General features: G+C 42.3%; 1 protein-coding gene across 1 annotated transcript in view; it reads left to right on the top strand.

Annotated features, from left to right (window-relative positions):
• LOC126234651 (suppressor of lurcher protein 1-like) overlaps positions 1 to 27,050 on the top strand; it is a 652,665-nt gene that overhangs the window by 475,989 nt on the left and 149,626 nt on the right. The window contains exon 7 of the mRNA XM_049943382.1: positions 21,619 to 21,678. Coding sequence (XP_049799339.1) covers positions 21,619 to 21,678 — 60 coding nt within the window. The remainder of the gene's footprint in view (positions 1 to 21,618; positions 21,679 to 27,050) is intronic.

The raw sequence follows: 27,050 nt of genomic DNA, 5'->3' as shown, positions 1-27,050 counted from the left end.
ATTGTTCCATCAAGTTTTAACTTCGCTTCATCTGACCAAAGAATTCGATCTTGGAAATGTTGCTCTTCTTCTCATCTGTTAATAAACCACTCACAAAATTCGCTTCGCCTACCAGAATCATCCTCATTATGAGCATGGATAAGTCTTGGAATGCAAGGCTTAAAGTTCTGAGAGCGCAAAATTCTATGAACACTGCTTCTGCAGATCCCAGTCTCACGAGAGCATTGCCTCACAGACTTCTTCGGGAATCGTGTGTATGCCTGGATTACTGCAGCAACACTCTCATTGTCTGTTGAACTCCTCTTTCGACGGCTGTGTCCCTTCTTCAAATCGTGCACCGTTCCTTCGACTTCAAACTAATCTCTGATTCTTGTAATGGTTACTCTTCTTGGTGGTGGTGTTCCAAATCCAACTCTCCAACGTCGGCGTACCCATTCACATCCTTTGTTTTCCAGTAACCCTTTAGCACTAATTTCCTTTTTTCAAACGATATTGCCATGTTTGCTGTCAATCCCGAAACAGAAGAAAGCATTGTTGTTTTTTTTCACCGCCTTCTAAATTATTATCCATAAAAGTTGTGTTTCTGTCTCCTTTAAGTGAAGAGCTAGTCTGTTGTGTGTGTGTGTGTGTGTGTGTGTGTGTGTGTGTGTGTGGTTTTTATATAGAATCTAAAAGCAGAAAGACAACAGAATCAGATTGTATTCGAAATAGCAAGCTAAGAAAAATTCCAAGCTGATTGCAAGTATTGTATACTCTCATGTACATATGTACTTAATCTACACTCCTGGAAATGGAAAAAAGAACACATTGACACCGGTGTGTCAGACCCACCATACTTGCTCCGGACACTGCGAGAGGGCTGTACAAGCAATGATCACACGCACGGCACAGCGGACACACCAGGAACCGCGGTGTTGGCCGTCGAATGGCGCTAGCTGCGCAGCATTTGTGCACCGCCGCCGTCAGTGTCAGCCAGTTTGCCGTGGCATACGGAGCTCCATCGCAGTCTTTAACACTGGTAGCATGCCGCGACAGCGTAGACGTGAACCGTATGTGCAGTTGACGGACTTTGAGCGAGGGCGTATAGTGGGCATGCGGGAGGCCGGGTGGACGTACCGCCGAATTGCTCAACACGTGGGGCGTGAGGTCTCCACAGTACATCGATGTTGTCGCCAGTGGTCGGCGGAAGGTGCACGTGCCCGTCGACCTGGGACCGGACCGCAGCGACGCACGGATGCGCGCCAAGACCGTAGGATCCTACGCAGTGCCGTAGGGGACCGCACCGCCACTTCCCAGCAAAATAGGGACACTGTTGCTCCTGGGGTATCGGCGAGGACCATTCGCAACCGTCTCCATGAAGCTGGGCTACGGTCCCGCACACCGTTAGGCCGTCTTCCGCTCACGCCCCAACATCGTGCAGCCCGCCTCCAGTGGTGTCGCGACAGGCGTGAATGGAGGGACGAATGGAGACGTGTCGTCTTCAGCGATGAGAGTCGCTTCTGCCTTGGTGCCAATGATGATCGTATGCGTGTTTGGCGCCGTGCAGGTGAGCGCCACAATCAGGACTGCATACGACCGAGGCACACAGGGCCAACACCCGGCATCATGGTGTGGGGAGCGATCTCCTACACTGGCCGTACACCACTGGTGATCGTCGAGGGGACACTGAATAGTGCACGGTACATCCAAACCGTCATCGAACCCATCGTTCTACCATTCCTAGACCGGCAAGGGAACTTGCTGTTCCAACAGGACAATGCACGTCCGCATGTATCCCGTGCCACCCAACGTGCTCTAGAAGGTGTAAGTCAACTACCCTGGCCAGCAAGATCTCCGGATCTGTCCCCCATTGAGCATGTTTGGGACTGGATGAAGCGTCGTCTCACGCGGTCTGCACGTCCAGCACGAACGCTGGTCCAACTGAGGCGCCAGGTGGAAATGGCATGGCAAGCCGTTCCACAGGACTACATCCAGCATCTCTACGATCGTCTCCATGGGAGAATAGCAGCCTGCATTGCTGCGAAAGGTGGATATACACTGTACTAGTGCCGACATTGTGCATGCTCTGTTGCCTGTGTCTATGTGCCTGTGGTTCTGTCAGTGTGATCATGTGATGTATCTGACCCCAGGAATGTGTCAATAAAGTTTCCCCTTCCTGGGACAATGAATTCACGGTGTTCTTATTTCAATTTCCAGGAGTGTATATACAATTTAAAATAGAACTGGAGCGATAATGAGCCAAAACACAAAACAAAACGAGCAGGTAAAGTAGGAGAGAACAATCCGAAGCAAATTCGATGGGAAACATACATAACAAAGAAAACATCTATTATCAGAAAAATGAAATTAACCAACACCTTGCCGACGGAAAACAAGATTCAACATGTTGGCGAAGAGGTCTCGATATAGAGGCATTCGAGGGATTCGCAAGCATGTCTAATAGGCCATTATCATGTACTACAAAAAGTTTTTGTGATCTTCCTCCTCGCCTTTCACAACATAATAAACGAATGTCTTAGCAACCACATAACGGTATGGGTTATCGACCGTGGAAAGAAGGAAGAATATGGGCGGAATATGATGTCCGTAGTGTATAAAGTCTCGGAAGATCGAGTAAGGAAGGCCAATTGCGTTCTCATCCAAGACCAATTTGCCATATGACCTTCACAAATACAGCGATGTCGTATTGTATCTGTACAAAGACTACACAAATCCGTGTCTCTAAGCCCAATAATGGAAAGTCGCTCATTTGTTGGAATCAAGTTATTTACTACCTTACACCAAAAGGACGTTACGCGCATCGTCAAAATCGGAAGACTGATATTGCTCCAAACTGTCGTCCAGTTTGTTTGCTGTGATCCCCTTTCAATGAGGTTCGGGCAAGGGACTGCCTTCCAACGAGGCTGTAGGAATTTCATGGTGAGATCGGGTCTCCACAAAATGTCAGCCTCAAAATAGCTCACCGCAAGATAGAAGTCACCGCTTATTATTTATGCGACCATCTTCAATAGTGGGTTCAAGACTAGCAAGACAGACACAGAGAAATAAACGAGACGTGAATGTATGAGTTTCTTGAGTCATCATCAGACCAGTACGTCACGCATATAGCATCGGCGTCTTCCTTCGTATGTCAGCCAGGCCCAACCCCCCAAAGGAATGAGGCTCAGCTGATACCGTAAGCGAAAGAGAGTAGAACCATCACGTCATCCGCATATCCACGAACTGCTTTAGTCCCATCCAGCCTTTCAGCTGAGATGCTAGCATCCAAAATAGCGGCTGCAGAGACGACACAAACAAAGTCATTGACTCCACAGCGGTTCACAAACATGCAGAATAATTTTTGTACTTTGAAAAAGGCAGATCCATCCTTAACTCATTATTACATACTACGAAGTGCAATGAGAGAGAGCAGTTTATATGTGCGTCATTTCTTTCTCTGAAACCAGTGTTCACATTTTTAATTGAGTCTGACACTAGTTGATCGCACGAAGGGAATAGATTACTAGTTTAGATTATGCCATTAGACGAGGCTCTTAATCAGCAGATCCACATCACATCTGTAACTCCAAGCATAATATTGGGGAACGGTGAAACAATCCTGTGATATCTCAATAAATGTACCTGAGTGCACTTGCTACTAGTCAATATGCATCTCACATTCAACGGGGTGCTGACAAGGGAACCTCCCCATCGCACCCCCCTCAGATTTAGTCATAAGTTGGCACAGTGCATAGGCCTTGAAAAACTGAACACAGATCAATCGAGAAAACAGGAAGACGTTGTGTGGAACTATGAAAAAAATAAGCAAAATATACAAACTGAGTAGTCAATGCGCAAGATAGGTTCCCTTGTGAGTAGATAGGTCTGTCTGTCAGCACGTATATGGGAATTGGGTTGATCAGGATTTATTTCAGTGGGTTGGGTTGATTGCAGACAGCGTATGCTAATTCTTGAGTTTCTCCCGGCGTATTTGATAATCAAAATATCCACGGGTGTACTGCCGGTCTACAGTGTCCAACGGGCACGATACTTCGGCGATCATACATGTCGCCATCATCAGGTGAACTGACGAACTGAGATCCTGTGAACGTGCCGGCACGGAGATCCGTACGCAATGGTTGCTCAGAGGGAACTGGATTCGCTCGCGGCGGCGGCCGATTTAAATACCCTCCGCCCGCGTCGCGCTCCCTTCACCGCCCGCGCCTCGCGCCACGGTCGCGCGGTGGAACAGATTGCGACAGCGTCTGAGATGACGTCGGTGTGATGGCTTTGTCCGCCGTGGTCTTCACAACTATACGTTTGCTCGATTTACTCTTGATTAACCCAATCGCTGGTTCCCAAGCTTGCTAAGATTATAGCCACAGTCACGGTTTATGAGGTCGTCATTGGTGCGAATTTCGATGGCCTCTCTAACAACGCTGTCCCAGTATCTCGACGTCTGTACCAGAATCCTCGTGCGTTCGTACTCCATAGCGTGATTTTCCGACAAACAATGTTCAGCGACCGCCGACTTGCTCGGATACATCAGTCGAGTGTGCCTCTGGTGTTCACGGCATCGATCCTCGACGGTACGCATCGTCTGACCAATATAGGACTTGCCACATTAACACGGAATCTGGTACACGCCGGCCTGCTTCAAACCGAGGTCATCTTTGGCGCTCCCCACCAGTGCACGAGTCTTATTCGGAGGACAAAACACAGTTCCGACCCGGTTTTTCTTCAAAATGCGGGCGATTTTCCCCGAGAGTGCGTCTGTATATGGAATAAACGTAGTGCCTACCTCCTCCCTCGTTATTTCATCCATCTCCACAGGTTGTGCTGTAGTGGTTGGGCGGAGAGCACGTTGAATCTATGGAGACTGAAACGGGGGGTAAATTACCTTTCCTTGACGTCTTGGTCAAGATAGGGGCTGATGGCACCCTAGGTCATGGGGTGTATCGGAAGACAACGCACACTGATGTATTTGCACGCAGACAGCTGCCACCACCCTTCAAAGAGGAATGGGGTACTTAAAACTCTAGTACATAGGGCGCGTACTATCTCCGACGCGGAGAGTCTACCCCAGGAATTGGAACATCTGAGAACTGTATTTCGAAAAAATGGGTACTCAGAGTGGCAGATTCAACGTGCTCTCCGCCCAACCACTACACACAACTTGTGGAGATGGATGAAATCACGAGGGAGGAGGTAGGCACTGCGTTTATTCCATATACAGGCGCACTCTCTGAGAAAATCGCCCGCATTTTGAAGAAACACCAGGTCGGAATTGTGTTTTGTCCTCCGAATAAAACGCGTGCACTGGTGGGGAGCGCCAAAGATGACCTCGGTTTAGGCAGGACCGGCGTGTACCAGATTCCGTGTTAATGTGGCAAGTCGTATATTGGTCACACGATGCTTACCGTCGAAGATCGATGCCGTGAACACCAGAGGCACACTCGACTGATGTATCCGAGCAAGTTGGCGGTCGCTGAACATTGTTTGTCGGAAAATCACGCTATGGAGTACGAACGCACGAGGATTCTGGTACAGACGTCGAGATACTGGGACAGCGTTGTTAGAGAGGCCATCGAAATTCGCACCAATGACGACCTCATAAACCGTGACTGTGGCTATAATCTTAGCAAGCTTGGGAACCAGCGATTGGGTTAATCAAGAGTAAATCGAGCAAAAGTATAGTTGTGACGATCACAGCGGACAGAGCCATCACACCGACGTCATCTCAGACGCCGTCGCAATCTGTTCCACCGCGCGACCGTGGCGCGGGGCGCGGGCGGTGGAGAGAGCGCGACGCGGGCGGAGGGTATTTAAATCGGCCGCCGCCGCGACCGAACCCAGTTCCCTCTGAGCAGCCATAGCGTACGGATCTCCGTGCCGGCACGTTCACAGGAGCTCAGTCCGAATGAGGAGGTATTGAATAGGATTGGGGAGAAGAGAAGTTTGTGGCACAACTTGACTAGAAGAAGGGATCGGTTGGTAGGACATGTTTTGAGGCATCAAGGGATCACAAATTTAGCATTGGATGGCAGCGTGGAGGGTAAAAATCGTAGAGGGAGACCAAGAGATGAATACACTAAGCAGATTCAGAAGGATGTAGGTTGCAGTAGGTACTGGGAGATGAAGAAGCTTGCACAGGGTAGAGTAGCATGGAGAGCTGCATCAAACCAGTCTCAGGACTGAAGACCACAACAACAACAACATGCTAAATTCACCTTACCCCCTCTCGGTATACCTTTGTTTGAAACTGTTCATATTTGGTGCGTATAGCCTGTCTATAATTCACCAAATGACTTGTCAGCCACACACCAGCTGCTCGTCCTATATATGTGTGAGCGTGTGTGTATGTGTGTGTGTGTGTGTGTGTGTGTGTGTGTGTGTGTGTGTGTGTGCATGCGCGCGACCGCTTGTGTGTGTCCACAAGCTGTTACGTTGCCAGCCACATTCTCGGCTATCTTCCGACAACGACTACACTAACAGTACGCACTAACTTCAGGGAAGTAATTGTACGAAACATTGCTATCTGAAATCAAATAGGATTATAGATTTCTCAAACACTCTTTATTCATTTAATTACTCAGTTTTTCGAATACTGCTAATTTTTGCACTTACGCTTTCCCACAGTCAAAGCTACTCTACATGGTGTTTCCGTAAGAGCGTTCAAAAATATAATGGGACACAGATAATGCTGCACTGATCAACGTAGGAAACCTGGGCTCAGCCGGCCGAAGTGGCCGCGCGGTTCTGGCGCTGCAGTCTGGAGCCGCGAGACCGCTACGGTCGCAGGTTCGAATCCTGCCTCGGGCATGGATGTGTGTGATGTCCTTAGGTTGGTTAGGTTTAACTACTTCTAAGTTCTAGGGGACTAATGACCTCAGCAGTTGAGTCCCATAGTGCTCAGAGCCATTTGAACCATTTTTTGAAACCTGGGCTCGGTGAAGCCAGCTTAAGGAGGTACGGAAGTAAACTTGTCTACCGCTTTGCCTAGCATTACTACTTGCCAGCTTATTTACAACTAACACGCGTACAAGTTTTCACGTTCTGTGCTGTTTATTTACACGGTGTACATTTATTATTTCCTGCAAGCAAACAAGCAAGACGAGCGTGATTACTGGGAGGTTACGATGCAGGTTTTGTTTACTTCACTTGCCCGTAAGCTGGCTCTGTTGCCAGTGGATACGGAGGTGGAATTAGAGGCCAGAATAGTAGCTGCCAATGATGTGATTCGAAACACATTGCGGATATTTGTCAAGATTTGTCAGAGTCTGGTTCGCCGATGTCATGTGTGTCAGATTCAGCACATTTTGTAAGATATAGTACAAATGCTACGTTCATTGTGTCAGTGATGGTATTTGCAGTTAACTGTAACTAATGTAAATAAGAACGTACACATTAATGTGTTTTTGTGCGTATTATCTCCTTAAGCTGGCTTCTCCGAACCCAGGTTGCCTACCTCAAATTGTTCAGTGGAGGGTCTTCTACGACCTCTTCAATTTTTGCGCTCTGTTACGGGAACACCCTGTATTATCAAACTATGAGCTTCAGTGTAACGTTAAACCACCTTTATCCTACGTGTTGCAGCTTGGTTTGTTGTTAACTTTCTTCTCATGAACATCTTTGTAGCCACAAGCAACTGATGTCTTTCTTACGTTGGTTAAATTGTTGTTTCTCAGCAACGCACTTTTGGGTTCAAATGGCTCTGAGCACTATGGGTTCAAAAAATGGTTCAAATGGCTCTGAGCACTATGGGACTTAACATCTGTGTTCATCAGTCCCCTAGAACTTAGAACTACTTAAACCTAACTAACCTAAGGACATCACACACATCCATACCCGAGGCAGGATTCGAACCTGAGACCGCAGCAGTCACGCAGTTCCGGACTGCGCGCCTAGAACCGCTAGACCACTGCGGCCGGCTGAGCACTATGGGACTTAAATTCTAAGGTCATCAGTCCCCTAGTACTTCGAACCAATTAAACCTAACTAACCTAAGGACATCACACACGTCCATGCCCGAGGCAGGATTCGAACCTGCGAACGTAGTAGTCGCGCGGTTCCAGACTGTAGTACCTAGAACAGCTCGGCCACTCTGGCCGGCGCACTTTTGGGACACGCCGCAATGCAATTTCATTCGCAGCTGACCGCCGCATTTTGGAATACCCACAGTAGTCCGCTGAAATCCCAGTCTATTGGATCTCACCGGTGTCACCTTTCCAACTGAAAAAAGACTTTATTAGGAGGTGGCACTTATTGTGACTTATTATTCCTTTCATGAAACTTTTTGTGCTTCTTCATGATCGGAATAGTTGGAGATGTTCGATTCCTCAACAACGTTTCTATAAATTATTCCATGTGTGTGATGCCACCTGGTAAATATAAGTGGCATAAGTTTCCAAACAAAACATATTGAGGTCTAAAAGTAGCATTATTTGATGCATTTGTCCGATAAACAAATGCTTTAAACTGGACTTATGTCACCATTCAATCAGAAATCATTGAAAAGAAACTGTTCTCTGATGGTTTGTAGTCCTAGAGCTCACTGCAGGCACTGCGAGATTTTGTTCGGATCACAATTTGAAACAAAGATAGGACGCGTCTCCACCGTGTGTTAATGCTGGAAGTAATTCACCACCGCAGTGGAACGTAGCAACTTGCAATATTTTTCCAGGACCAGGTCTTTGGTGACCATACTGAGGAGATCCTTAACTACACAGAACATGCCTTAAAAGAAGACTACGTAATACAAATTTACAAAGAAAAACAGGTATTCTATGTACCTTCCACAGATCTCAAGTGAAACTGTCCTCGTGTCTGTGGAACAAGTCAAAAAATCTGAAACATATTTTCATTTAAAAGTAATAGCTTATCGAAAAACATCTAACTGTATAACATACTCAGGTGCGTAATACTCGTATGATAGTTATTAAGCTGTAGTGGCCATACATCATTAAAGAGAAAGTATGATTATACTTATTTATTTTGTTCACTTTAGTGTATTACATATGTATGGAAGTCAGATTTTACGCAATACATTATCTGATGATATTGACGGTATATATACATCAGTCTGTTCTATTAAGCAGTTCATCAATGGAGTAGGATGTGAACTGTTTCCAGTCATTGATCCTAGATATTTCCACGTTAGAAACATTATTGTTAGACATCCTCCTCTCTCTTTTATTTCTGGCTATCGAAACAGTGTTATTAAACGATGTTCATGGATCTGCCTCCGAATGTGTAACTGTAAATCGACATTTCATGGACTTCGGATCATAAATTCATCAAGTTGATAGGAGAAAAAATGATAAGGTGTGCCTGAATGAAAGTGACTTAAACGACGAAAATATCTGTAAAGTTACCAGCATTGAATGAGTTGTGGATTGTTCTTTTATTCCATTATCCTTTACTTTATCTTCTTCCTCCACTAGGCTTGGCATCACCCGTCCCTACAGGCGAACAATGCGATGTGTGGTATGAGAACGTATTATGTTAGGGAGATTGAAGTATAAAATCTACCTACATTAGGGAATAGATACAATTTTCACGCATTAGCAGTAGTAGCTTAAATTATTGGTTTTATGACATATTTCGGATTTCTCGACTTTCCAGGTCTACAGTGCAACAAGTACATAAAAAGCAGACTGGCACAGCAAAGAGAGCATTCCCGGTCAAGAGAAGTTTACTAGCACCAACCATAGGATTGAATCTCGGGGAAGAATTTTGTGAGAATGTACTTTTGGAGCACCGCGTTGTATGGTAGTGAAAGACGGACCGTGAGAAAAGCGAAAGGATAGAGAATCAAAGCATTTGGGATATGGTGCTACAGAATAATGTTAAAATAAGGTGGTCTGATGAAACGGAATGAGGAGGTTCTCCACAAAAACGGCGAGGAAAAGAACCTATGAAGAACGATGACAAAAATAAGGGATAGTGCAACAGCAAATCTGTTAAGATATCGAGGAATAACTTTCATGGTACTAGAGGGAGGTGCAGAAGTTAAAACCGTAGAGAAACACAGAGACTGGAATGCGTTCGCAAATAATTGAGGACGTTGGTGGCAATTACTACTCTGAGATGAAGAGCTTGGCGCAGAAGAGAATTTCTTGGCGGGCTGCGTCAAACCAATCAGAGGGATGACGACTCAGAAAAAGTCCATGGTCCGCTTGCTACTGAGCACGAATTTCAAGCAGCTCATTTATACATGTAATTGAACCCAATAGGGTGATGGCCCAAGAAAAATTGTAAAAGAATATAAAAACGTGCCATGTAAATACCATACTTCATAATTTATACGTAATGGTAACTATTACAAATATGTTTCTCTTGGTTTATTTCTTTTGTACAAACACTGAGTAAAGGTACAATTTTGCATAACAAGTACTCCTGGGTCGTCGGAAAGAAGTATTCAACCATCACTCTTTATTTATTCCTGTGATGACATTTAACCGTCATTTGAATGCACTCAGTGTCAGCAAAAGATTTCAGCCTAGTTAAGCGTAGTACAACTTCAGATCTACTTATATTTATTTTCTAATATTTAAAAAACGCTTTATTAGTAGGTACCCAGATATTGATTGCACGTCTTCGTTTGATCTCTGAGGTGATATTGTGATTTCAGTGACACAGAAAACTTCACGAAGTGTTTGTTTATTACTTTAGCTTCCAGTACAAACAACCCAGCCAGTTCCAATTCTCCCTCAGTGTTCAGCTGATGTAACTTCTTTTGTAAAGTTAACTTCTAACTTTGTAACCGTGCCATCAACCAAGCCGGACATAACCACAAAATATTTTAATTCAGATTATTCTGTACATACTCGTAATTACAAATTTCGCTGAAAGCCTAATTTAGGCAAGAACCAGTTCATCACAATAAAAATGGAAGTTACTCACAAAATGAAAACCACAGAGTGTCTCATCTTGACCACGCGAAATAAATTTTGTTCAACAACGACCTAAAAACAGAGTAAAGGCGATGTTTAGTTACTAGGGGGAATTAAACAGAATGATTTAATTTCCTGTAACTTTGTTCGTAAGAAAACTACGGACAGCAGTACGTCTTTCTTAAACCCTGCACTTCTTATCCTGTAATTAACTTGCTCTCCGCTAGTCATGTTTAAAGACGTCACAGTTTACAATTGAAGTAAACATGATGTTATTAAAAACTTAACATAAAACGTCCTTTACTTCTCTCGTTCTAGCACACAGTATAGGTACTTCAAGTAACTCACTTGCCGGAGTTGACAGTAAACAAATGAAAAAACAAGAAAAATATAGACTGGTTATTCAGTCAATCGTCTTCAGTTTGTGGTTTGTGTCCACCAACGAAGAGAAGATAGCAATGTTACGTATCTGTGGAGTAAGTAAGTTGCTAGAACAGTAATTGCAGTGATGGTTTCATATTTTTACCACAGTTTCATGAAGAACAGTACTGTATCATTCTTAAACAATATGTTATTTAGTTTACAATAAGTCTTTGATTAAAAACTACATCATTATTTCTTTTCTTTTATTGTTGTTGGAGGTAGGCGTAATGCCACTCAGGTTGAGAAACGTTTCAGAGAGCGTCACCACAACACGAATCCACTTTCCTGACGAATACTTCTCCGTCTTGTTGTGAAACTTCGGGAAACGGAAAGTATCAGCTCAAGGCAACACAATCATCATAGTACTCGCACACACTAAGGCACGGAAGTTTTATTCACGCTTCGGATTCAGTGAGTCCACTGTGGTCAAGCGATAGTGTTAACAGAATATTGGCATTCCTAAGAGCAACGTGCATCGTATTTTATCATGTCACCAGTTCCATCCTACAAGTTTTTAACCAAGCACTCACTGTAACGTACATAATTTATCGTTCAAAATTCCTACAATCCTATACTACATGCCTCTTTATCGTATATAAGGGAACATTATTGCAGTCTCTATGTTCACCGAAACTGATAATGTTTGATGTCTTATGGAAATAGTAGACAACAGAATACTTTTTACAGAAGCAACACTATAGGGCAGGATTTTAGGGAAGAAAGAGGTCTGCAAAGGGAATAAAGTGGGCGCAGGAAGAAAAAGAACTACACTCTCTCTGAGCAATAAACAGAGTACAAAATAATGTTTAATATATCATATGTATGAATAAAAGTCGTCCTCGAAATCATAAAAGGCAAATAGAGGAGCTTAAGAGACGTCAAAACAGAATAATATATAAATGAAGAATGTAAAAGTACGAAAAGATGAAAGTTAAATTGAATTAACAGCATATCGACAAATGTTAAACGAACATGTAGGAAGTGGGACAAACAGGCAAAAAGGAGTGTACCATTTTTATTAATTATACAAAACTACACACAAAGTGAGCCTATATAATGTTAGACACGTTAAAAAACAACATGTACCCCACAACCTGAGAGCAGTATACCAAATAACACAATTTCATATTTTAAAATTTATTTTTTACAATAAGTATAAGAGAAGGGGAGATCGACAAAAGGAAGATTCAGAAGTTGAGAAAGGATGCAATATGCCACGCACACCTCAAGAATTCCTTACCATCCATGTGGCCAGCAGGGGATCACTTTGCAGAGCAAATATTGGCGTCCAGGATGATCACGCAACATACACTACTGGCCATTAAAATTGCTACACCAAGAAGAAATGCCGATGATAAACGGGTATTCATTGAACAAATATATTATACTAGAAGTGACATGTGATTCCATTTTCACGCAATTTCGGTGCATAGATCCTGAGAAATCAGTACCCAGAACAATTACCACTGCCCTTAATAACGGCCTTGATACGCCTGGGCATTGAGTCACACAGAGCTTGGATGGCGTGTACAGGTACAGCTGCCCACGCAGCTTCAACACGATACCACAGTTCATCAAGACTGGCGTATTGTGACGAGCCAGTTGCTCGGCCACCATTGACCAGACGTTTTCAATTGGTGAGAGATCTGGAGAATGTGCTGGCCAGGGCAACTGTCTAAATTTTTCTGTATTCAAAAAGGCCCATACAGGACCTGCAACATGTGGTCGTACATCATCCTGTTGAAATGTAGAGTTTAGCAGGGATCGAATGAAGGGTAGAGCCACGGGTCGTAACACATCTGAAATGCAACGTCCACTGTTCAAAGTGCCGTCAATGCGAACAAGAGGTGACCGAGACGTGTAACCAATGGCACCCCATACCATCACGCCGGGTGATACGGCAGTATGGCGATGACGAATGTTCTGCTAACTGTCATTGTATCTCGACCAACGCGAGCAGCAATGTCGTGATACGATTAACCGCAATCGCGATAGGCTACAATCTGAACTTTATCAATGTCGGAAACGTGATGGTACGCATTTCTCCTCCTTACACGAGGCATCACAACAACGTTTCACCAAGCAATGCTGGTCAACTGTTGTTTGTGTATGAGAAATCGGTTGGAAACTTTCCTCATGTCAGCACGTTGTAGGTATCGCCACCGGCGTCAACGTTATGAGAATGCTCTGAAAAGCTAATCATTTGCATATCACAGCATCTTCTTCCTGTCGGTTAAGTTTCACGTCTGTAGCACGTCTTCTTCGTGGTGTAGCAATTTAAATGGCCAGTAGTATGTAAAGGACCATGTCCCGTCTTTTCTAATGTACTTTTCTAATGTACACGGGACGTCCTAAATCACGATGAGTATAATTACTGTCTTCGAATAAAAGTGTAATACATATTCGTTTTATTGCAAATTTCTTTCGTTTGCCTTTTGTACTACACTGTAAAAGTTCTTTCTACGCATGGTCCAAGTTTCATTGAGCTAAATAACTTGGCAGTCACATATCATGCGAAAGCTACTCGTGAGTGAAAAACGGTTTTCTATCGCACTACTCAGCAGTGTCACAAGTTTTGAAAAATTTGTTAAAATAAAATTTACCTGGAAAATATTCCATAGATCTTAAGACAGGCATCTCTGCTTACATCGTTCGTACACTGGGAAAGTGTTTAGAAGTTAGTTTTCGTATCTTAAGGTGTATGAAATACAGTGGTATCCAAAACGTAAGGAAGAAAGTAACTTTCGAATGATGTGTCGCTACCAAGTAACACAGCTGTATAAAACCTGGACCACACACAGAAGGAACTGGTACAGTATAATGCAGTACAGTACAGTACACAATGTAACAAAAATGCGTAGTACCACGAATAGAAATTACACTTTTATTCAAACACTATAATTACCCTGAACTCGCCATCCCGGTTAGCCGAGCGTTCCAACGCATGGCATTCCGAAGTGGGAAGGAGCACCTGGTCCCCAGGAGGAATCCGCCCGGCGGACTTGTACCGCGGTCCGGTGAGCCGGCCAGTCTGTGGATGGTTTTTAGGCGGTTTTCCATCTGCCTCGGGGAATGCGTGCTGGTTCCCCTTATTCCGCCTCAGCTTCACTATTCGGCGACTGCTGCGTAAACAAGTTCTCCACGTACGCGTACACCACCGTTATCCTACCAAGCAAACATAGGGGTTACACTCGTCTGGTGTGAGACGTTCCCTGGGGGGGTCCACCGGGGGCCGAACCGCACAATAACCCTGGGTTCGTTGTGGAGCGGCGGAGGGGTGGACTGCGGTAGTCGTCGCGGGGTTGTGGACCACTGCGGCTGCGGCAGGGACGGAGTCTCTCCGTCGTGTCTAGGTCCCCGGTTAACATACAATACAATACCCTGAACTCAACGCGATGTATGACGGGCCCTGGACATTACAAAATGCAGGACATGGCTCTTAATGATGTGTGTGATCATCTCGGAGCAGTGCTCCCATACTGGTTACAAGACTGATCAGGAGTCCTTGTGGTAGGACGTTGCATTCTTCCACCAGCGTGGTTTACAACTGGTGGATGGTCGTTGGTGTATGACGTACTGCAGTGCGCGTCTCCACTGCATCCCACACGTGTTCGTTCGATGGGATGTAAGTCGGGGTACCGGGTAGACAAGACTCATCTCTGAATATACTCACCTTTCAAAAGGTCCTGCATTTGCACTGTCCGATTCAGCCGCGCATTATCACCGTTTAAAATGAAATTAGGGCCGAAAGCACCCTTGAAAAGTCGCACGTGTGCAAGTAGTACAATGATAGTGTGTGTACCGCGTTCAGTAATTCGTAGGTCAGTACTCTTTTGCAACACTATGTCTTCTTAAACCGTAACAGCTGCACCACCAAAACCATCATGTTCGACAATGTGTCTGGGTGCGTTAAGTATTCTCACCTGCCGCTTTATGAGGGTACCTTCAGACTCACTATTCAGATTAAATGTGCTCTCACTCGAGAAGAGTGCGTGACCCCATTCCTCGTTGGTTCCGTCCACATGCCTTGACACCATCCGGTGTGCAGGTATCAACATACAAGTCGTCGGGCAAAGAGACCACGCTCACTGCAGTCGCCGTGCCACAGTGAAGCGTGAGATTGCGTACCTTGCATTCCTGTTAAACGCGGTAGCAATTCCACGCGCTGTTTGAAGTAGGTCCCTTGTTTCCTGTTGCTAAATGTAGTGGTTAGTCATCTGTTGCTGTAGTTGGGCGTGGTCGATCACCTCTTCCCCTTCAGGCGGCAGTGCATGTGGCTCGGAACGCACGTGAAACAATGCTGCAAGCAGTACCAAATGCCTGGGCTAAAAACGTCGCACTTCGTCCTTCTTGCAGTTTCCCGATGATTGTTTCCTGTGTGAAGCCATACAAATGTAGACTACGGGCCACGTTGTAATGAAGACCAGCACCACAGAGTAACATAACTGCTTGCCGATTCCCACATACTGCATTCTCTCGGTCCTTCAATTCCTCATGTTGCGATACCATCCCCCTTTGTCACGCTGACTCGCGTCATGTGACATTCAACTGGCTATGTACGACTGGGAGACAACTTGCAACATACTCCTGCACTTTTATTCTTTTCCAGTGGGCAGTTAATACTTCAGCTACCACGTCATTAAGCTTTGCAGAGCAGTGCATTTGCATTGACAGTTTTGTTTTGGGCCGCCTACACTTTCAGAAAACGAGTTCCCAAGATTTAAAATTTTATTCCATGTTAGCAAATATCTTTTTCCAAGAAACGCATTACTTCTTAACATCATTCTGAATCTCGCTATTAAACCACCACTTTTAGACACACTTTCCCATCTAATTCCCTGAAGTGTCCTGATTGAATACGACTACAATCGAGTAAACCTTTTTTCTTCATTGATGATCGTCTTGGAACTACTTTTCAGTTCACTATCAATTCCATTGAACTAATCTTCCAATCCCTGACCGAATTACATTGGCATCGGCAATCCTTGAAGGTTTCATTCATTTGCCATTAAGTATTTCTCTTTGCTGTCGTTTATTCCCTGTTCAGTGTAGAGATTGAATAACATGGGGATAGGCCACAACCTTATCTTACTTCTTATTTGACTGCTCCACTTTAATGACCTTGTCCTCTTGCAGCCAACAGCTACCACCATCTAGTCTGTATTCAGGTTTTAGATAAATTCTTGCAAGTTGCTACCTTTAGAATCTCACAGTATGATAATGTAGTCAACATTATCTTAAGTTTTCTCTAAGCCAACAAACGATTTGAACTACAGTTTGCTTTAACTTCTAAGCTCCTGCTCGAAATAGTCTTCCCCAGGGCTGGTTACACCAATATTTCCATTTTTATGTAAATATTATTATCATGAGCATTATGTTTTGGCGTGCCGCGACTAGGTGGACGTTTTGGTGAAATCCCACGTCACAAAGAGGCTGTTAACATGGAACCGGAGTTTTGAAACAACTCGCCTAGAAGCCCCTTCTCTTCTCGATCACATTATCCATGGCAAGGCGATTTAACTTTATCAGTTTATTAATCATCGAAAATGTAGTGAGTGTAAAAAATCCAATATTAATAACCTGCGTTGGCACCTCTCATACTATAGACGAGAATTATTTCTCTGGTATGTGATACTTGAAGTTCATGTACAATATTTTAAGACCCTTATGGCAAGAGCTGAGTTTACTCCAATCTTTTACATGCTCACAACAACGTATAAACATATGCAAGGACTGGACGAGAATATGGAAAGACACTGGGAAATGCGAGGCTGAACATCGACGCAGATGCTAGCCAAGCGTGCAGGTTGCTCTGCTGTATTTGACGGAGCATGTGTTCAATGATCGTGACAGACGGTCAGTGAGGAAGATGGTGATGAAATATAAGAGGGCAACAGCGGCGAAAGTCACTGCAGAATAGACTGTCGGACTCCCGAAGCTCGTCAGCACCAAAACAACACCAAGCAAACTCCTTAAGTACGAAATTGCACGGCGAGCTGGAATTCCAAAACCACTTGTCAGTGACGCAGGTGGTCGTAGTAGGAAAACATGATAGTTTAGTCATAATATCTGGACTATCGGACAATGGAGAAAAACTCATTTGGTCGTCTGAGTCTGATTTTACACTGTTTTCAATTTCTGGCTCAGTTTGGGTCCAAATACTGAAATGGTGGAGGGATTTGGTAATGATATGTGCAGCCATTTCGTGGTAGTCCATGGACCAAATGGTTCCTCTGCAAGGCCGCATTTTTTCCAAGGATTATTTGATCGTTTTTGCTGATCAGATCCATCCCATAGTGCAATGCTTGTGCTGTGTTCCAAGACAAAACGGCCCCTTTCACACAGCTCGAAAATTCCAGGTCTATTTTATGGGCACAAGGATGAATTTTCGCATCTCCCTTGGCCACCAGTCACCAGATCTCAATATTATTGATCCTTTTGTGGTCTGCTTTGGGGAGAAAGGTGCGTAATCGCTATCCACCTCCATCACCGTTACCTGGCCTTGCTACTGTTTTGCAGGAAGAGTGATATGAAATTCCCTTGAAAACGATATAGTACATGTATTTATCTATTTCGAGACGTTTGGAAGCTGTTTTAATGCCAACGTTTTTCCTGCACCGTATTAGGTAATGTGTAGTGTTTTTGTTTTTTTGCATCTTTTGTTCAGCCACTGCAGCCTGTATGTATCTTTGACTGACATACATGTTATATCTACTTCGATTCTCAACAAGCTACCTGACGGAGTGTGGTGAAGGGTGCTTCTGGTGATTCTGGTGCTACTAACTAATGCCTCCTTCACTGTTCCATTGCCTAATAGTGCGTCGGAAGAATAATTTTCCCGTGAGATCACCGAAGTTAAGCGCTGTCGGGCGTGGTCGGCACTTGGATGGGTGACCATCCAGGCCGCCACGCGCTGTTGCCATTTTCGGGGTGCACTCAGCCTCGTGATGCCACTTGAGGAGCTACTCGACCGATTAGTAGCGGCTTCGGTCAAGAATACCATCATAACGGCCGGGAGAGTGGTGTGCTGACCCCACCCCCCTCCTATCCGCATCCTCCTCTGAGGATCACACGTCGGTCGGATGGTCCCGGTAGGCCACTCGTGGCCTGAAGACGGAGTGCTACGCCTCCGTATTAGCTGTAATGTCTCGAATTATCTCTTTTTGGTCACTTCGAGAGACGTATGTTGGAGGAAGTAATATGTTCTCCGACTCTTTCTGAAATTTAATCTCTCGGGGTTTCAATACTAAACCTCTTAGTCATGCTCTAAACGAGCCCATGAACAAACACGCCGTTCTCCGTTGAATCTTCTCTGTCTCTTCTATTAAATCCACCTGGCAATGGTCCCAGACTGGCAAATAATACTAAAGATTCAGCCGAAGAAGTATTTTGTAAAGCCACTTATTTAGTGGATGAGTTATATTTCGTCATGAGACTTCCGATGAATCACAGTCTGTCATCCACTGTTTCTACTATTCGTTTATGTGGTCATTCCGCTTATAGTCGCTACTAATGGTTAATGTTTCCAGCAATTGGTCGGCAGTAATGTGGTTGTACAGTAGGGAATTTCTTCCACTTTTGTGTACGTAATACGTTACATTTCTTTACTTGTGTCATCCATTAGCCAAATGCTTTTACATCGCATTGTGATTCCTTATGTACAACGCAGACATGTCAAATAACATACAAGGCATAATTGCATGTTTACAACAGATTATATATCTTCTGACTCTAAGTAACCTTCTACGAAAGGTAAGGTGGGTGAACAGGATCACTGCAACCCACTAATTCTGACTAAACTCCAGCAAAACCATAAACGACCGTCACCCGAACATTGTGAGAAGTAGGTAAACAGGTGACATAACAAGCAGTTGCCACCAAAGCCTAAGATAATTTATACAGCAGGGTGCTGTAACTGGCAAAAATTTTGAGACTTACGCCTCTAGCCAGCACTCTAATAGTGCTTTACTACATTTTCTTATCCTGTTTTAAAATGGTGGTGTTAAATTTATGTGTACTGCAGTCTTTTCTGAAATTACAAAAAATTCTCAGGGTACTACATGGTCATGTAACAAGGAAAAAATGTTCTATTCAAATTTAAAGATGTATTAATCGAAAGAAATCTTGTCAGCACTGTATTTAATAAGCTGTGTTCGTTACTCTACTACACACCAATAATTAGTAAGTATAATCAAATTAAGAAGAAGTATTGTAAAAAACCAGTTACAAGTTGAAAACATTTGGAAACAGAAGCTATTGCAAACTAAGGGAGATATCGATTTTCAAGACAGAGAAAACTGTTAAGACATTAAAGAAACTTACAAGTAAACCTGCAATAGGGGTGCACTTCGCTTTTGATAGGCCTTTAATATGTTGTAGGGTAGAGTAAAATAAGAGACATATGTTCTGTATGTGCCCACACGGCCGTTAAGGGAGTGAAACACCCCCTTGAAAAAATTGAGTTTAATATTCCTGAATGAAAACCGTAAGAAAATATAACAGACAAAAAAATCATCAAATAAAAGTTCTGTCGTTATTAACGTACGATACAACGGTGCATACACATTCGTGAAAAAGTTATTTTTTCGAGATCCTCTGCCTTAGATGCGCAAAATCAAAACACATTCGGCATTTTTTTGACCTGAACAGCTCTGCACATCCTCATTACTATGCAGATTTTCAATAATGTTACAACAATAATGTATAAATAATTTCAAATGTAAAATAATTAAATATGAAGATGTCACAACTTGAAAAAAAATACGGCAGATGTAAAAAGGGAGCACAAACACTATACCATATGTACATCTGGGAAATACTAAAGAACCCAATATGACAATTGGTACTGAAGCGGGCATATCTCGGGCTCGCATACATCGGTGTGGAGAAATTCTAGCTTATTTCTAACCATGCGTCTTAGGAAGCCCTTTTCATATGACTTAATTTGGTAGTAAAGATGTTATACGATTTACTACTTGTCAAATGTCGAAATGTAAAACAGAATAGTAGGAGGAGCAGATTTAGAAAAAATATTTTTTCGACAAATCTGGACACGCAGTTCTGACGATGATTAAAAACTATAAAACTTTTATTTGCAGTTTTTTAGTAAAAATAATACGTATCTCATGATTTGCTCTACACTACGTCAGTTCACAGCCGATCATCATAGAAGTGCATGCTTTGGACAGTTTTACTTGTCAGTTCATTTACAAACGTTACGTGTTCCACGGTAGAAGACATTCTTCTGTTTCACTGTACAAGATGATACACGACCGACGAGCGATGAAGTATGACGTAACGGTCCACACGTCATGTGACTACTTTTAAAAATATACAGATTTTTGCTCACCTACTAAACTGAAGAATCAACAATATTCTCCAAATACCTGTAACATATTACTCATCACCTAAATACCTAGAACTCGTGATATTTACAAAACATCTCATGACGTCCCACAGCAACAGAAACAGTAGAAAACGCCGGAAACTGCTTATTACTGTTTCTAGTCCGCAATCAGTTATGTGACTCAAAAATCAGTCACTAGATTGAAACATCAACCACGAGTCATCATGTGTTCCTAGGTACACTATCCTCCATATACAACATTCTCCCATATTAATTACATTGCTCACAATTGTATCTGCTTTTGTTTGGCACGCTTTACAGGTTACATGCTTTGTAAATGTACGTTGAAATTTAGGAAAAACGTATTCTTATTGATCTTAAATCATCGTAATTCAAAGAAACTAGACGAGAATATTAAACAGCTACCGTATGCAAACCCAATTTTCTTCAATTTAGGAATTTTGGAATTGCAGCTTATTTTTTTTTTTTTTAATTTAATGTTACCTGCTGAAATGTTTTCATTGATCCAAGAAGCCTATCTCTTTCACTTGTTTGGTAATGGTGACTAGATAAATAATCATTCTCTGTTTAAAGTATTAATTAAACATGAAAAATCTACCAAAATAATCTTTTCTTAAGCGAAACCTGTGACTAGTTGTAAATCAAAGCTTTATTCAGCTGCGGTGCGCTCAGATTTTAATGAAATGATATATTTAGATGTCACACGTAATATATCTTCAGTTTTATGTTGAAATGACCAATCTCCACCTCACAAATAAAACTAATGTGATGGAGGCTGATTTTTTTCCTGAGGAGCTAGTTTTTAACAACAATAAATCAGAAAGTCGAATATTTAAGAGTACAAAATTGCTGATTTTTGCAAAGTTAGCGATATGAGGTGATCAAGTAAAACTATTACTGAAGTATGAAGATTTAACATTTTAGAATCATAACTCCCGTCTTATTTCGTTACAGGGACAATGAACGTATACGTCTGGTGTTTGAAGAAGTGTCCCTACAGAAAGGAGACGTCAGGTGAGTAGGATTTGAAGCGTACTGTAGTTGTGTTATGGTGATTAGTACAACTTTGGATTGCATCGCACCGAACTCACTTTGGGTAAGAGCAGACTCATGTTCCACAGTTAAAAACTGCGTAGCAGACTTGACGAATATGTGACGTACACCCGCGTAATTCATGTTGTGAGAGTCTGTACTGCTGCATTGTCGCAGCGAGGGTTCGTATACGGTGATCCGAAACTAATGAAACGATTGCTCACAACTCTTCTCTACGTTTTGCTCCACAGTTATCATAATAGACATTTTACATACACCGCTAAAAAGCTGCCAGAAACAGTATTCTGCCAAATTTAGTTTCAATAATATAAGTCGTCATGTAACAGAATGTTAAGTTTAAAACTCTGTTACCTACATTTCCACTATTGTAAAATATGTAACATATTTAACTATAAATATACTGCATTATCTACGTACGTAACATACATGGCAAGACTGGACATGTAGAATACATCATTTAAACATTAAAGTCTGCCAGATAGTAACATAAATTATTGTAATTAGTTGTTCTATAACAAGTTTCACCTGTTTTCCATGGTGTACAAAAATTTCAGTTAAAAAAATGTGTATTTATTAATGGAATTAAATATGCATCTTCCCATCTAATTTCAGTATATTCGGGTAGTAAAAGTTTCATCAACCCACTCTATGTTCTCTGTCTTTGCTTCACACTTAACCCCTGGAGCCCCTGTGGTTTCTGCCGGAGACAACCATTTCATATTTTTTTTTATGTACCATTACTTTTCGCATGAAACCAACGATATTACTGCAAGACAGAGACTTCTAGTGGTACATCAAGATACTTCTAGGTATGTATGCATTATAGGGGTCTTTGATAACGTCCCAAGCAATAGATGGTACGGAGATTGTGCCACGCCATTTTAGGAGATTCTGACATGGATTTCTGTTATATACTGGAAGTATTGAAGAGATGATTGACTCTGAAAGTAAGTTTATGTAAGTTATTGTAACGTAAATTTGAGTATTATCGAGATGAAATCACTGGGACAAAGGCACAAGTGGTATAAAATTTATTAAACAGGCCCATTTTTACTTGTTCTTTAGGTCCATCATTTTGTGTCAGGTGTTGTGGGTTCATGAAAATTTCGAGCTGTGGGATTTTGTTTAGGAAAATGCAAATTTACACTCAAATATATTTTGGAAATTTGGAATTTTGTGTTAAGGTCTTATGGGACCAAACTGCTGAGGTCATCAGTCCCTAAGCTTACTCACTACTTAATCTGACTTAAACTAACTTACGCTAAAGACAACACACACACCCATGCCCGAGGGAGCACTCGAACCTCCGACGAAGGGAGCCACACGGACAGTGACAAGATACCTGAGACCGCGCGGCAACTCCGCGCGGCTCTCAAGTATATCACATGTATTAATCGGTGGTTGAAAACTGTATAGGTCGGTACCGTTGGGCCTTCCAAGGCCTGTTCGGGTGGAGTTAATTTTAGTTTGAAAACTGTAATTCCAGTAGTTCCAAAGTAAAACCACCTCCTTAAAACAACTCCTCTTTCCAATTTCATCTTATGTATGTTGCTTACTATGGTAATAAAGGTTAATTTCGTGGAAAATTTTACATTTATATTCCCAAGTGCAACCACCTCCTTGAAACAATTGATAGTTTACTTTTTGCCAATTTCCTCTTGTGTTCGTTGCTTGCACTGATAATAAATGTTAATTACCTGAAAATTTTTATAATTACATTTTCCCATATTGTTGGGACTTAAACGGTTATAATGGAGAATAATGACAAAAGGCTTATCAACCAGACTCTTCTAGAAGTAACTGTTGGCGGTACCCCTGCAGATGCTAGCTTGAGATGTGTCTTGATACTTGGTAAGTTCAAAAAAAAAAAAGGTTCAAATGGCTCTAAGCACTATGGGACTTTACATCTGAGGTCATCAATCTCTTGAACTTAGAACTACTTAAACCTAACTAACCTAAGGACATCACACACATCCACGCCCGAGGCAGGATTCGAACCTGCGACCGTAGTGGTCGCGCGGTTCCAGACTGCAGCGCAGGGAACCGCTCGGCCACACCGGCCGGCCGCTTCTGACACATTATACATTGTTGCCATATTTTCCATAGACTGTGCTGACTGCAGACCTGTCTGAATTAATTAATAGCCACAATACTCCGTAACTTGTTGATGTGAAGCCACTTTCCCCATCTTGCAAGGACGCACAATTTAAAATGGCACAACTAGCCCACCTGCCATGACGGGCAAACCGGGGTGGCGATCCAAGATGGAAGACCTGAGAGAATGATTGACAGCATGATTGACAGCTGAATTAACTGTGAGCCTTTAAACCCCACAGGAGTTAAGCCTATCAAGTTAAATATATACTACCCTGCCATCCTACCCATGTCGGCTGTAGGTATCTGAGAACTAATTCGTAGTCAAGATCCTATCGAACGTGAATTTTTTTAGGCAGACCGTGGAACCCTATCTCTTTGTAGCCTTGTACGTAGGACTAACACAATAAATAACTTAGTCTCGCACAGCGACCAAAAAGGATTTTTTTTATATTTACGGAGTTTTATGACAGACAGCATTAAGTAAAGGTGTTAGCAACGTTATTTGTAAGGTATCACAGCATTTTTATTACAAACATTTTGTGCCACACCGCACCCTGCCTGGTGGGTGAAGTCAGGCTAGTAATCACTGCCTGCGTGTGGCAAACCATGACGCAGAGGTCAGACAGAAGTGGGAGACGGTGAGATCTGATAATAGTGCAATCTGTGCTGCAAACTGCAGAACCAACCTGCTTAAGAGATATTAATCACTGTCTTCATGCGGGGTATCACGGCCATATACTTATTGAAGGACATTGTAATGGTTCCACATAATCTGTTGCCTACACGTATTTTCTTCATTTGGTTATCTACAATTGGTCAATTTTAGCCTTACAGGCCTTTGTAAAGTGTTCTAGATTCAAAAATGTCAGATATTCGTCTCTTTAGCGTCCCACATGGGTAATTGCAAAAGCGAGCAAGTATGTGTAAGAGTCTTATATTCAAAACAGAATATCTGTTCAGTGTAGTATTGGTCATCGTTGAAATGACTGTCGCGTTCTTAGGCACTGGATGTGTTCAGTTTCGTAGCTAGAATCTGAAATTGTATTTTAAATCTGGTGCTTGCACCTATACGTGCTTACTTTTGGAGCTGTCCGTGGTCCACTGCTAAATAGTCTTATATAATACGTCACGTTGGAAGCTATAGCCATTAAGTCCTAAATTGGTCAATCATGCGAAATTAAGTAAATACGTGTAAACAACAACCAATGTGAAACCACTTTAATGTCCTTCGTTAAATCGCAGTGTCCTCTTCACGATGGCAGACACATCTCATTGAACTGTACTGAGAAATTCAATTAATTGCTACTTGCACTACATAGACAGATATACATAATGTTTTCCCGTGATTAAATATGGATTGAGAAAGAGGTTTTCGATCAAAAAATAAAAACTGTAGTAGTCATATGGTTGCACCAAAACTTGTTCTGTGTAGTTCATATAAATGAAAAACGTCCATAATGAAACAACCACGTTCCTTTCTTCAACCTGTCAGTCAGTTATGTTAACAAATTATTAAAATTGGAGCTGACTAACGTGATTCTGGTCTGTAGACTACGTTTCGTCCCACATTAAATGAGGACATTGTTGAGGTTGTGCAGCTAGCGTGCGTCAGTGGTAGGGGACCAATACGTTTCGTTGAAATGAAGGGATTGAAGACTGTATGATTACAAAATGCTGTTATTCACATTGTTAAAATAGGTGAGTATTTAAGTGCGGACGGTGACTAGAATTCAGTAGTAGTTCCTTTCCTTTCCTCTACCTTCACTTTACATGATACATATCACAGCCGCAGATTCCGTGTGGTGTCTGTTCTTTCAGACATGTCCAAAAAAAAAAACCACGCACTCATATGATATGGAGCTATTGTGAATGACACTTAGTTGTCCACATTGGTTACATTTTTTATATTCGAGGTGAGTAATCGAGTCGCCAACGAGAATTTTTTTCTCTGTCAACATGCTACATATGCCCTATATATCGCTAGAGAACTCATAAAGAATTATGTCCCTATTTCTATTACTGTGTATCCTATTGATGATAGTTGTGTCAAATGAGATGTGTTAGGACCTTTTTCATTTTACTTTCCTTCTTCTTGATCTTGGTTTTCTTCGTTTTCTTTTCCCTTTCTGACATACCTATACTAGCATGTTGCCTATACACACGTTGACCCACTACTTTCCCTGAAGTACGATCGAACATTTCTTCACCAACGAACATCACAAGATTGGTCACTGATTAATTTCAGTAATTCTGAGACGTATCTTTCCACAACCGACGTGTAAATGGATGAATTTGGTGAAACCACAATCTTATATCCAGGATCTACTGCCGGCCAGAAAAGATGTAATATGTGTGTTGGAGGAAAACTGCAAAACGAACCTCCAGAAGTGTTACACTCAAAGCACAGAACTTTAATGTTCTGAATAGTTACTGGATGCTACATTTCTCTGAAAACTTAAAAGTGAACCTATATTATTATTCATATTAAAATCATCTTATACATTATTCCAGGACTCTTAACGTTTGAGAGCGTGAAAGATGAGCTACAATTTTTCGTTAATTTCTTTTTACTTTTGTCCGAAACGTCTTTGTTATCATTCTCGATGCTGTTTAACGCAGTATATCTCTGGAAGGCTGCTGTACAAAATTTTCTAATCGACTGTCTTGTTATACTCGTAAAAGCAGAAGTTATTGTTTCGCGACGTAATATTCGGTGTGGAACTGTAGGTAAATATGTTGAGTAAGACGATTTCGTAAACATGGTGAAACAAATTTTGCTTGGGCTCAAGGACAGCAATTTGATCAGTTTAGCCGATAGATTGAAACTTATACCATATTCATCTAGAAGTGTTGTGACACTGTCTGTAAATGCTAAATATTCAGTAACATTAAACAAAGATAACATCTCTGACTTTTAGATATTTGAAATGTATTGTAGTTACATTTTATTCTACAGTTTTTGAAATACATCACTGTTTCTAGAAGACGCTGTAAATGATGTCTAAGTAAAGCAGAACGTTATTCCCCTTTTTATGCTCTACCAGATTCATCTTATTTTAATGTTTCTATCACTCGTGGAAATGTAATTGACGACAAGGGCAATGTAATGAAATCCTGTGATACTCAAAATTTCGATTATGTTTTCACACCCGTAAATGGTTATGGAAACACCTGCTACAAGCTAGAGGACATGGACGAACCTGAATGGCTGAGGGATTCCCCGTCAAAACACGGTA

This window comes from Schistocerca nitens, chromosome 2, assembly GCF_023898315.1.
Source record: "Schistocerca nitens isolate TAMUIC-IGC-003100 chromosome 2, iqSchNite1.1, whole genome shotgun sequence".
Classification (NCBI taxonomy): domain Eukaryota; kingdom Metazoa; phylum Arthropoda; class Insecta; order Orthoptera; family Acrididae; genus Schistocerca; species Schistocerca nitens.
The sequence above is the reverse complement of the archived record's forward strand: the minus strand, read 5'-3'. Positions and strand labels throughout refer to the sequence as shown.